The sequence below is a fragment of the Filicampus tigris genome, chromosome 5, assembly GCF_054856515.1.
Source record: "Filicampus tigris isolate MCC_2025a chromosome 5, RoL_Ftig_1.0, whole genome shotgun sequence".
Lineage (NCBI taxonomy): Eukaryota > Metazoa > Chordata > Actinopteri > Syngnathiformes > Syngnathidae > Filicampus > Filicampus tigris.
The window spans coordinates 18293325-18307368 of record NC_141221.1 but is presented as its reverse complement, the minus strand read 5'-3'; the positions used below and the strand labels follow the sequence as shown (position 1 = coordinate 18307368).

The 14044-nt window shown below is 43.1% G+C and overlaps 1 protein-coding gene across 1 annotated transcript in view; it reads right to left on the bottom strand.

Annotated features, from left to right (window-relative positions):
- The window catches only part of rorb (RAR-related orphan receptor B), a 24281-nt gene extending 10237 nt beyond the window's left edge, over nucleotides 1-14044 (bottom strand). The window contains exon 1 of the mRNA XM_086030091.1: nucleotides 13714-14044. Within this exon, the coding sequence (XP_085886217.1) occupies nucleotides 13714-13720 (7 nt within the window). The 5' untranslated portion in view covers nucleotides 13721-14044. The remainder of the gene's footprint in view (nucleotides 1-13713) is intronic.

Below are 14044 nucleotides of genomic sequence, written 5' to 3'. Positions count from 1 at the left end.
CGTGCTGTGTTCAGTTTGTCTGAAATGTGTCACGTTCTGTTCGGTTTGACAGAAATTCATCACGAGGTCAAAATGACATGTTTGCTTTTCCATCCACGTGCCATTTGCATGTGTGAACCACACCACCCACAATAATTGACCAAACGTCCGCTGTCAAAGTACAATAAAGTGTCAGTACATACTGTATACTCATGGTGCTGTTCTACACCACCGCAAAGTACAATGAGTATAGTAAACTAATACTCACACTCCTAAATGGTGCCTTATTGTCTGATTTAAAAATAAAGAAAAAGCTCTTGTATTAGCTCTTCTTACTGCATTGTAAAGGATTAGCCAATGAAAACGTGAGTGAGTCAAGGCTCCATACGTATATTTATCCACACCTCTACATTTATACAGAATGTTACATTTCACGTGCGCTCGCAAATGAAATGGCTGTGTGTAAGGAATGAGTGTTCAGTGTGTATAATTAGTTAATCCCATACGCGGATCAATGGAGACAGTTCTGTCTAATGCGGCTGAGTAGTTATAGAGAGGGACTGCTGTCAACACGCTGTATACTCGCACCGTGGTCTTACTACGCCAACCCGTACGAGTCAAACAACGGGTCGTTGGGTTGCTTTGCGCTTGTTAGTCTGTGGGTGAAGCAATGATGGAGGGCTGCACACGCTTTACTAAATCTAGCAGCCCCCACGCTGCCAGTTGGGGTGCAGCTCAAGACCTGACCCATTTCCACCCATTCCTGTCCAACTGGCTCTAAAATGGGTCAGAGCAGACGACACATGCATGGGGAAGTCAGTGAACATGGCCCGTGAGGCACTTCTAATAGCCTGTAAACGGGTTCGCTGTGTCTGGGACCAAACAGGCTCGCTAGCGACAATAAAGTTTCTGCTGTTTGCAATCCTCTTACCTGAACTTATGATTCAGTTTATGACGGCTACTTTTGCTGCTGTGAGGTGGATGCATACGTGCGCACTCAAGATTTCTGTTGATTTCCTGCAAAGGTTTGTGTCTACCCAAGATGAGCATGCGTTAACAGCTCTGCTCCAGTGATTACAGTATATTCACTGTATGTCTTCTCACCCCATGAGAGATCGTACTCCTCTTTGTACTACATAATTATGCCCAAAGGAGCACAGGCGTGTGGGCACGAGCATTGTTTCAGTGAGCGTTTGTGTTCCAGTGAGTTTTTCTACAAATAAAAGAGACAAGAAAAGTGAAGTACGTGTATGGCACGTGTGCGTGTTTGCAAATGTGTGTGTGGGTGTGCGCATTGTCGACCGTGTGCATGTGATGCGCTCATTGCCAGCGGGGACTGTCAGGTAGGATATCGAGATACGGTCATGACAGCATTGCTGTTGCCAGGGTGACCACCCACTCGCTGCACTCGTCTGGCTGTCACAGCAATGATGCGCTAAGCTGTCACACTCTTAAAGGAAGTGATGTCACCGAGTGTCCTGTTTGCACCCACCCCCCCTTCCCGTCTCTTTCCATCACGGCTGCTGAGGATTTAGGAATTGCTAAAGCAAAGGACTCCCACTTCTTCCTTTAGTAGACAATACTTGCTTTCTGCCTGTTATACCTCAGCTGCACAGATGGATTATAGCCGAATTAAGATTTTTGTGTGCTCAACTTGTGGTTTGTGTTTATTTGAAAAGTTATACTGGTGTTTAAACCAACTTAGTGAATTTCTACAACAAAGTGTTTAAGGCAGAAAGTGTAACCACTCTTAAAAAAAACAAAAAAAACCTCAGTTTTTCTTACTGTGTGTTCTTGGCTGCATTCTGTAAAAAACTATGCTGCCTGTTACGTGTGTCGATTCTCAGTCATTCGGGTCATGGTAAACCACAAAGTTTACATTGATGCAACTTGTTTGTTGAAGGCGTTTGACTTTTAATCCAAAAGGCTTCTTCAGTTCTAAATTTTCAGTGTGCGGAGTCCCTATACTTCTCCCTATTTCTGCCAAACTGGAGTGTGGCATGGACCAAGGAAGCTTCCATCTAATTTTGTTATGGTAAATCAGGAAGGGAGCACAATTTGGAGGATAATTTGCTCCTAGTGAGCTCTCCTCCACGCAGTGGCGAGGACGTCATCGTGACTGACAGCTCAGTTGACCAGCGGGAGTGTGAGCGTTTATCCTGAGGTTGTTATGTAAGGGCAGGACTGCAACGCTGGCGATTCCTCAGCTAAGAGGAGGATCAGTCTCAAGCTCATGAGGGAAAGAGAGCGACAACTTTAGAAATAACAAGGCCAGATAGCTGTGCTGTTAACTCCGCACATGTGTGCGTGTGTGTAGCTGATTATGGCCATGAGGACTATATTACACTGGCACGTGCGGTATCATAATTGATTTTTAATGAAGTGAGGTTCTCTTGTGTATTTCCTGGGCTGCCCCTCTTTAAATAGAGTCCTAATTATCTACAATGTGCTGCTAGGGGAAAAAAAGCAGCAGGCTGCCGCCGGTATCGTAACAATGTTTCATCTTATAACACACGCTTGTGTGGTGTTAGGAACAGAAATGCATGTACATGAACTAAGTGACATGCATTAAGTTTCCACATTTATCATGTAACTACAAATGCAGTCCACTAGGTGTTGCTGTACATGTAAAGCTTGTGTGTGTGCGCGTGTGAGAGTGTGTGTACAGTACGTGTTGGTGAGAAGAGGCAGACTGGACATGCATGTTTCATTTATTCAGCCTGCGGGATGGCTCCAAAACAGGAAAAAAAAAAAAAAAAACACCCAGAGCAACACAAAACACACAATTGCATCGAGTGAATATACACTAGAGCTCAGTGCTGCAGTTTCACATCTAGTGGAACAGTTGACTTTCCATCCCAACTTTTGCCAACGTGAGGCACTTCAGAAAGGCAAACAAAACTCCTGCGGTCCCAGGGGGTGACTGACTGTGGGTGGTATTTCCACGATATTAATAATATGAATTGTTTCTTTCCAAGTTAACGAGAGATATCTTGTGGGAGAATGAAGGAGATCGACATTTTCTCCTTCCCTCCCCTGAAGCCTGCTTGTTAAATGTGAGCAAGTCTGCTGCTGGTCTTAGATGTCTTACACACTCTGAATTATGTTATCGCCATCCCTTCCACTTGAGTCTGTTTGACATTGCCGCACGTCTCTGAGTGTTCCTCCGCGCTGTAAGTGGCTGTGTGACTCGGAAATCATCTCCGTTTCTGTATTTCATGATCTATTTCCATCTCACGGCAGAACTCCTTGTCATATAAAGCCGCGAGAGGAACAAGCTTTTTCTTCCCATCCGCTGATGATGAAAAACACTGCAAAAACTTCTGGTGATGTGATTGCTGAGTGAATTAAGTCGCACTTCTGGGAATAGCGCATAAGAATACTGCTTGGGTTCTCTCCCCTGCGTCTCTCTCTCATGTTTGCACATCTTACTGTCCCATTAAAATCAATGCAATGCTCCTCTGCCAATGGATTCAAATGGACTTGAGCAGCACGTCATCTCACTTGCTGCGCGAAACATCTAAAACTCAGCCAAGAGCTGTGGACTTTGTGCTCTTCTGAACAAACTCATTTTCAGTCACTTTCACCCACCATCCATACTGCTCGTCTCCTTTGCCTGCTTCTGATGCAGACGGCTGTGTTTTTCTGGGAATGTCTGTCATTGTGTTTGAGCACCGTGCATTTATAAATGTATACTGTATCAGAATTTTAGAGCTTCTGCTATAGACCTCAGAACTCTTCGCTACCCAGTTTTACTTTTATTCGGAGAAATTGACAAATTCAAGGAATAATGTACCGACAAAAGTTCTACACTGACCTTACACACAATGCTACTGTATCTTAATTCCTATACATTCCATACAAATCACATGTATGCACTTCAACTGTGTTTCTAACAAGTGGTAAAAAATATGTTCAGCTTGTCACGTTACACTTTGGAACATAACCATGATCTGGCTCAGTCTTCCACTACAGTTTATGTAGGCAAATGGTAGTAGCTGCACCTGCTTTGTAAATAGTAGAGCTTGGACTTGCACCGAAAAATGTCAGTCACAACAATGTTCGAATCGATTGGCATCTTGCGCTTTTACGAAAAAAACACCACATAGTCCAGAAAATGAAAAATCCAATTACCGTATTTTACAGACTATAAGACGCACCTTTATATAAGCCGCACCTATCTATGTTGGAAAATGTTATATTCACTGCATTCACAGAACGATTTTGAACTGTAAATGTACATGTACGTACCTGAACAGATTCTTTCCTAACAGTGCCGTTTAACACGGCAGCAACTTTGCTGATTAAAACGGAACAGAACCAGGAGAAAATACACAGTACTTTTCTTCATTTCACTGCCCGCTGCCACTCCAGTTTGTCACTTAACGGCCACCTTTTATAGCTGTATTTCCGCATACAACCTCATTCATAACCTAGTGCATAGCGCCCTCGCCTGTTGAACTTTTCCACCAGCAGTCACATCCTGTTAATGGCAGTTCTGTTGTATTGTATTGTAATTCCGGTTAGAGCACCCCTAGCGATGGAAGAAAAATCCACAGAATAGTCGTACCTTTATATAAGCCACATGGTTCAAAACCTAGGAAAAAGGTAGCGGCTTATAGTCTGGAAAATACGGTATATCAAAATGGTAAATGGGCTGCACCTTTATCGCACTTTATCTTCATCATACGTTTACGAAGCCATGTTCACTTATCTCATTCAAACGTATCAAAGGTTTTCCTTTTTAGTTTAAAATAGCTCAATTTAATCCCCGGGATCCTGCACCGTAGCCTAGCCAATGGCAAAAGCCAGGGTGGTTTTTTTTTTTCTCTTTGGTCCCATTTAAAATCCATCACCGTTGTGTACTAGCCTTGCCCTAATCTCGCTCGTCTCTCAGGTCTGACGTCCAAGTTTGCAATCTCCTTTTCATTCGTTGCTAGGACAGCGTGAGGGATGAACAGTGAGGTGTTGATACACGAACTAGCTTTATTGACCGACTGCCGAACAGTTGAATGTAACCCCTCATTAGCCGGCTCAATATTCCCATACACACAAAACTACCTCCGGTCGCTCGGTGATCATAGCACGTATTATAGCTTCCACACGTGCGCTCCCCGAGTAGACACGTAACACATACAGAGACGTAAGCACATTCCTTTCTTACGACATTATGCCCGTTCCGACTCCAATGGGAAAATTCTGATTTGGAGTTCATGTTCAACAGCCAATTTTCAACTCAATTCAAGTCACCACTGATTCGTGCACAGCCCTAAGTAAACAATCTGACATTATACTAGACATTGGAACATTAGACAAGACTCGTTTTAAAGACAAAAGCAACAACTGGCTGTCTAATACAAGAACAAATATTTGGTTTATCGAAATAACATTTTGTGTTTTTACCAGTTATCAGACTGCAGTGTTTCTAGTTCCACCATTTAGGTACAGAACCAGAGTGGTTGCTATCCCAACAGAAGTGGGCCAAAAAGCAGCCTGAAGTTTTTTTTTTTAGTACCCTTCACAACTTTAATCAGATTGCAGGTTATTTACATCAAAACTCACGTTGGACACATGCTGCCATGCTAGCACGAGGTTTGAAACAGCCTTGTACCAGTTGTGTGAGTGTGCAGCCTGCCGTGTTTTAAAATAATCATCATAATGCCACACAGCTTGCCTGCCCCTTGCGCTGGTCCCACCCCTGCTTCCAATCATGTCTTTGTCACACTGTTACAGCGTGTACAGTGACTGAACACATTTATTAGACTCACCACCACTTATTTGTTTCAGAGACCATCCAGCATCTTGTGGCGTTAAAGCAAACTCTTTCGTTTTTAATGAGCTCTCAACTTTTAACATTTTGAACAGGAATGAGCAATTCACATAATCTTTATGCCCAAATTTGAGCTAGCTCACTGGGCTTCTTTGATTACTCAGGCAGAATTAAACACTAAAACTATGTAGTTCGCTTTAGGAATGTAAATAACTTTCATTTGGCGTCTTAACTCATTCAGTGCAGGGCATTTTCAGACCCTCTTTTACCCTAACGTTTGAAAAATATTTAGGAATACTGTATATAAATAAATTCCTGGGATTGAATGGCTGGACCGTGAAAAGACAAATAAATATCTCCTTGGCACTGAATGAGTTAAATGAATATCGATTGAATAACTCATTCAATCATATTTATACAGTATGTCAAGACATATAAATATGTCCTTGTCACTGAATGAGTTAATCAAGAAATAATAATGTGCTTTTCACTTTTGGAAAACAGTGTATTAGAAAACTCATGGTTACACATTTTCATTTAGATAGTTGTTACAGAAACCTAAAATTGGTTGTAGCAAAAAGCTTTCATTGGATGGTGGTCTAATAAATTTGTGGAGCACTGTACATGCATATTTCTTCAAAGCCCCGTCCTCCTTCCACGCTATCCAGCACAACTGTCTCCACACACACACTGTATGTACAAACAGTCCGAAAAACTGTCTCTCCTTCCCAAACGCCCCCATGCTGTGTGTCAGAGGGCATGAGCTTGTCCAGCTTGCCATGCAGCCAAAAAGCACTCTGGGTAATTGCTCAGATAGCAGGTCTGGGATCAGCTGCAGTTTGCTCAAAGAATATTGTGCTGCAGCGTGATTGGACACCATCGAGAGGGAACAGAAGGGGGCCACTGGCTGTTATCCAGTGCATCGATTCTCTCTCTCTCACACACACACACACACACATGTAAACACACGCGCACGCACACAAAATTTGCAACACGTTCCGGTATGCCTGAATGCATAAATTACTGCGAGCTGCTTTTGAAAAAAAAAAAAAACACATTACAGTACGACATTCTATGCTTAACCGCCTCCCCGCCCCAACACACACATGCACGCTCACAAAGTCTCCCACCCAGTGCAGCATGTGTCCTCAGATGGATAAGAGGAGAAGGAGGCGTGGGAAAAAATCCACAGGGTAAACCCAACCCCTGCCCCAAAACATATACACACACACACACACACTGAGTCTGCCCATCTGCCTCCTCTGATCTGCCTCTCATGGTCACTGTACACGCTCACACACAGACGTACACTCAGTCCCCTGACCCGTAGGACCCTGACAGCCTTTGACCTTTCTTTCAAAACAGAGTGAACGCATCAGAGTGGAACAGGTCCAAGTGTGAGAGGTCTGCATCTGGTCATTATGATCCAGAAATCAGCCATGAGAATGCACACACACAGACAACACATGCACATCGATTTCTGTCTTGTCGCTCGCACACACACGCGTTTGTGCGCACTGAGCTGAGCCGAAACACCGATGGGGTGGTTGTGTCCATATTTTGCTTGGACTGAGGGAATGAACATACAGGAGAAGATGTTTACACACACCGAGTGAGGTCGTTTCCTCCCGGGGTGGGAAAATAATGTTTGTTGGCGTTGGCCATGTCCTCATCCTCCTTCAATGCTCCTCCTATGGTGTTTCTCTTGAGTCTAATTGTAGATGACAGTGTGTGTTGGGGGGGTGACTGTGTGTGTCTTTGAGGGGGGAAGGGAGAGAAAAAGGTGGCTATCCCAGAGAGCCAAAGAAAGGTTAGAGAGACTAATAGAAGGGAAGGGAGGGACGTGCATGCAAAGACAAAGTGAAAAGTCTTCATTTCTTAAGTGTGGCCAAAAATGCAACTAAAGCAGGGAGTTTCACAATAAGGCCTACTGAGTGTAAAAAATAAATTGTGTATCAAATGCAGAACAGTGTGGTAGGCTCCAATTCCCTAAATATGATATTTTAAGATGAAGAGGAGGAAGAAAATAAACACCACTTCATTATGCCAGTGCACTTTCAGTCAAATAATGCACTTTATGTGACCTTAGATTTGATAATAATAATAATAATCAATAATAATAACAATATACTTAATTACGTTGAATTATATAGCGCTTTTCAAGGCACCCCAGTACATTTATGTGAAAACCACCAGAAATTATTCTGGGGGGAAAAAAAAGATTTCATAAAATACATTTTCATTGATTGGTGACAATCAGATGATTTTATCATACATGTAGCACTGCACAATGAACTTATAAGAGGGCACTCATCGAAATACAAAATTAAATGTCTGTCGGTCTATCTCTTACAGTAATGTTGTCCAATTGTGTTTTTAGTCTCATTTTGTTCATTAAGGCTGCATTGTACATAACAATACTTTCTTTCAATACTTTCAATACTTTACTTCTTGAATTGCATTTAATCAAAACTTTAATGTAATTTTCCGTTCATTTCTGACCGGCAGGGTGAAATGCCATGATTCTACTACTGCTTTATACTGTAGTGATGCTTGTGCTATCCATTTCAAACTAATACTTGTTTCCGACTATTCCGTCTTTCCCTATAAAGGGTGACAGAGTATTAATAATCGACTACAACGGAGTGTTAGTTTTGTCTTTTATGCTATGGTCAGTTTGATTCGATTGGGAGAAAATAGTGGCTTCGTTAGAGACATGCCAAGCAATAAAAACATTGAATACCGTCCACAGTTAGTGAGCTCAAATTGCACACGACCCATATACACCTTAAGTGATTTAGTCAAGGTATTTGTAGCACATTGGTTGAGCTCCCTGATTTTCCTTCAGACTTGTGACTGTGAAAGACATATTTTTTGACTAACTGAATCTTTTTACATTTGACTGCCTCAAGTTGGCGTTCTTCCACCCTGCTTGTGTCTTTCCGTATTCCTGCGAGTGAAGCCAAGAGTGAACGCGAGCATATGAATGAGAGGCCGTCGGTGCTGATGTGTGCGTTTCAACGCATGCGTGTGCGTTTCTGTTTAAGTGCGAGAGCATGCGATGTGTGTGTCCTCTCTCAGGGATGGCCACTAATAGCTCGCCTTGGGCAACAATTTAACTCAGCCTAACAAGGTTCTCCCCAAAGTGGCCCCAGGGGCATCTCTCGCGGAGGCAAATTGATCACAAAGACTCACACACAGCCCGCTCTGCTCTTCACCTGCTTTCTCTCCATTTCTCTCTCTCGCTCTCTCCAGCGGCATGATTTAACGGAATACATTATCAACGTTAAATTGGAGTCGAGTGAGCAAAAGCAGCAGCAGTTTTGGTTTCGCAATTGCACTCCCTTTACGAAGGAATGATAAGAGACCTTACGTCAACTGCCGGCAACTGTGTGTCCTTAGCGGTGGTTGTTCACACACACGCACGTTGCCCCCCCCCACACACACACACACACACACATTTGGGCAAAGTGAGGTTGCTCAAGAGAGAGCGATACAGAAAGAGAGAGAGAGAGAGAGAGAGAGAGAGAGAGAGGAAAGGATGAAGAGAAGGAAAGATAGTCCTAATAAGAATCTCTTCAATGGGATTACAAGCACTAAAACAGGCTAATCTTTGTCATTAAGAAAAGATGCAGTTGGCTAAGTCACAGGCTTATTGTTGTGAGGTGCAAGCTTTGCACCTGCCAACACAACACCTTCAGTTAGTGGGAACATTCAGAGACATGCTTTTAGATTACATGTAACTAAGTGTACTTGCTCTCTACTTATGACTTGCGGTAGATCAATTCTTAAAAAAAAAAAAATCACTTTTTCGTGCGTCAGTCTGCCTTATTTCCAATGTGTAGCTTTGCATATTCATAAAATGAGGTGGAAATGTAACACTGACTCAAACCTACAGTAAATGGAGTAATCTGATTTTGTGTTAGATAAGCAGCAGTTTCCAAGTGTGGACTTTGGATGCCACCGTTATGGGTGCAGGCAGGCGTTCGTTATTCACTGCTGAGGGCAACTCCGGTGTGCAAATGTAGTCTGATCACGGTATCTCTATCAGTATGTGTGTATGTCTTTCATGTCGACTCAATGTCTATTTCGACTAATGTCTATACAAACTAATGAACTGCATATCGTCCACTTTAAGCACACTTTTGGCAGACACACTAGCATGCACGCTTTACTTTATTATGTAACCCTTAAGTCTTTTAATTGCTCTCCTTTCTTATCTCAGTCCCATCCCCCCCCCCCCCCCCCCCCTTCCTTTTCCTTTTATCTCCTGATTTTAAATGCCTGCTTTAACATTTGTTCACCTCAAATCAGCTCTCCATCTACGACTGCAGAAAAAGGAAATCATTTCACGCATAATCTGGTCGGAATGAAGAAGAAAACAATAATCGCTGTAACCCACCACGCCATCCTTCTTTTTATACACTTTTCTTATAGACTGATTTGCTGGCCACTTTTGCATTCATACTATAATTGGGGTCTCACAGCTTTGCTCAGATGGTCTGCATGCAAGCTTTTCTTCTTCTAAAACACTTGAGAATGTGGAGCCCCTCAAACAAACTTCTGCCTAAATCTGAGCAAAATGTGAATATTGAATATTGTTGTAGCTCCACAGAGACATACTTCCTTTGCGGATCAGTCAAATTGGCATACGAGGATTTATGACTTCAAGGCAGATTTAGAGTTTAGGAGTGGTTCAGGGCTGAAAATCCCTCATGGCGTAGATAAAGTGGCTACACAAACTCCAGCGTGCCATGTAGCCCACGCTTTGTGTGTACTAAGTTTTAAGGGGAAAAAAAGAGAGAGACTGAGGAAAGAAGGGGGACACCGTTCGCCTCATATCCCCGAGATAGCGACGGCGGGATAAAACCAACATCAAGTCTATGCTGAGCGCATGCTAAACCAACATGAGCTATGATAGCGGCTCAGTGGGACTGCAGGAGTGCCATCAGGCCATACACACACACACAGACGCCCACAGCGCGTTTGGGAGCAGTGGCACTGTGGTATCTGTTAGCTAGTGTATTGCCTGTGGGATATGAGTCCCACGTGTGTGTGTGTTGCAACAGCATCCAAGCCGTAGCTCAGTCAGTAGGGCTGCGTTGAGGGATTAACAATGTGGCCTGCATGGGCTTGGAGTAATCTCTCCTCTATTCTTACGTAACACTCGCCATTAGTCAGCACAAACACAACAACACAATCGACGCTAACCGAGTCCGACAACAGACCACTCGGGGCCCCGATAATAGTGCACACTGCGTATTGCACAGCATGAAATTAAATAGTAGCAATGTAAATCGGTAAATTTGGTCTTTCAAACTGAGGGTGGTTCCATTGATCCCGGTTCAGCCCCTTTCTCATTGGAGATCTTTTTGGCCACTTGGTTTGTCAGTCGGCCTATACATGCCACAGTGTACTCCAGAAAATAGGAAAAAAGGAGTAAAACAGCTTACATTTCGTCATCACGTTATATGGTTGAAGTAATGTCATCTGAGTGATGTGCCATAGATTTATCTGAACAGACTGCTTCCGTTGGATATGATGAAAAATCGATCTCGGGATGCTTCGGAATCGGACGGATCAATGCACATGCCTCCGCGGCAAAACAGGATGGAACTAATTCTATTGGCATGAAGCTGTCATGCGTAGTATTTGACTGTGTGTGTGTTGAGTGATGCTGTCTGTGCGTATGATCGCATGGCAACAAAAACACAAGTGAATGCCATCACCACTCCTGTTGTGACACCTCGGAGCACATCCTGACTTACTCGTGTACTATTCCTCTCTTTCCGTCATCCTGTCATTTCTGATGGTGAATAAGTGTGGGAGATCGTGATTGACACATATCACTTACACAGCCGATCAAATGGCGCTTTGACCGGCCCTCTCCCGCCCTATCGACCCTCACCACTTCGGCTACTGCATGGTGAACTCTTTGACCTAGGTGCATCGAGGTCGCACAAAAACTCAGTCTGACGCTGCAGCAAATATAAACATGTCCCACATAAGTTGAATAAAACTAGATTGTATTGCTATTATAAATTGTTTGGCTATATGAATGTGATGGGAAAATGTACTCTTATTCAACTTTCAACTTCATAATGAGGTTTTGGATGAAAAAAGAAAAAGGTCAAGCATCAAGTTGATGCTGAATGCAGATTTGCATTTTCAAACCATTTTGCAAAGCCACAATATAAAACATGCATATTTTTTTTATTGCACAAAGGCTCGGATTATATTTTTGGATCTTTTTTTTTTTTTTTCATTTTTTGTTTTCCTGTCTAGGAAAAATGTTCATCATATTCAGTTGGAACAAAACGTTGTGGCTACTGTTAAATGCTAATTATCAAGGCACATGAGAGACCTCTATTTTTTATAATCTTGTAGTTGTGAGCGCATTGCGCATGTAAGGGCAGCTGAGACACACACACAGGTTGAGAGTGGGGGGCGCGCTGCCCACACTGATTTAATTCTATCTGACAAAACCCTTTCGGGCGTGCAGAGAGAGAGAGAGGAAGATGGAGAGAGCTAGAGATGGAGAAAGAGGGGTGAGAGAGACGCTTCAGGGGCCTCCTTTGCTAACCATAGCTGTAAAGTGAAAGCTGGAGCTTCCCGTAGAACCCCCCTCGAAGCTTTCCATGTACAAGAGTGGTAGCTATAATGTGTGTGTGGAGGGGGGGGGGCGTTGGGCGCAAGGTACATGAGAGAGTTTGGTATAAGATGACAGAATGAGAGGTGGGCCATGTTTGTCTGGTTTTTTGGTTTGTTTTTGTTTTTCTGCAGGCCCAGGGTTGTGATGGCCTTAAGCAGAAAATGTTAAATGACATCCAAACACATAAAACATGACAGAGAAAAGAAGACGTATACTATAGATGCAGTTCTTGAGGGTTATTTATATTGCTTGTAATGGAATTCATTGTTGCTGTGGTGATTTGTTATTTTTCAACTGAACTGTAGCGATGCTTTAGGCCACAAATTATTCTGTAAACATATAAATAAAATGAAATACAATGTATTGTATTTATGCATCACAATCCATTTTAATCAACTGTTTTTACTGAGTGATTCAGTGTCAGTATTTTTAAAACAATTCAGCATTCACTCATTGCACCAAGAATGATCACATTTTATGGTTACCTATATCCACAAAGTACAGTTAACACCGTTAAAGTGTTGTTTTTAAAAACAATGTTTGATATAATATATAATATAATTGCTTAAAAAGACAAAATGCAGCAACGCATTTTCACAAAGTTCAGTGATGCAACATCGTCTCTGCCTGAATTGCACAATACGTGTCACTATAAAATATAAAACTAAATCTCCAAAGGGACATTAACATTCCAAATAGGTCCCACTGCAAATGTGCCTAAATTGGAAACAATACTGTTTTATATCTAACACTGCACTGAAAAAAGTAGGAACGTGTTTGGTGGGAATGGCGGTGCGCGGGGTTGTGCGCGTGTTTGTATGTGCGCGCGCGCGCGTGTGTGTGTGTGAGAGAGAGAGAGAGAGAGAGAGAGAGAGAGAGAGAGAGAGCCGACAACATGACATTGACGTTGAAATTGAACATGCCGGCCGCCTTGCAGAGAAATGGGTTAGTGGGGTTCACGGCAAGCGGCCCTGGCTGGAAAATCAAATCAACTTTTTACACAACCCCAAATCAACAAGGTACACTTAAGACGAGCACAAATTATATTTCCTGTAACAGCATCAGGCGGCAATTTCCGGTTGGCGAGCTGATGTGGATTGACTAAGGTGATTAATCAGCCGCCACTTTTAATTTCCAATCGCTTTACGGGTGGACTTGTTAACCTGACGCATACACGCAAGTAAACTTTTATATACTTGCTTCATTGTGTATCGTGGTCGAATCGAAAACAAATTAACAAACCAAAAAACTCCCCCCGATAAACTTTTCAAGGTGCACCGCGTGCGTGCGTACGTGGAGTCAGTGCTCTTACCTCGCATGATGTTGCCGTTGCGCCTCACTTCCCAAAGCAGCAGTCATGAAGAAACAAACATAAACACTAAAACAAAAAGGGGCGTCTCGGCGGGCAAGATCCACTGTTAAAAAAATAACAAATAACTAGAGTGTCGACGATCTGCGTCGACGTGCGCTGGCTGCCCTGATTGGAGGCGGCTTGTGCGCTAAAAGCATCCCAGACGCGGGCGCGCGGAGGTGGACTGAGGACGTTCGGCGTGTCGGTGCTTGCGCTCTGGTCTTGCGGTCGCTTTCATGACATCTGCGCTCTCACCTCTGAGGGAGGGTTCCACTGTTTTCTGCCGGCTGAG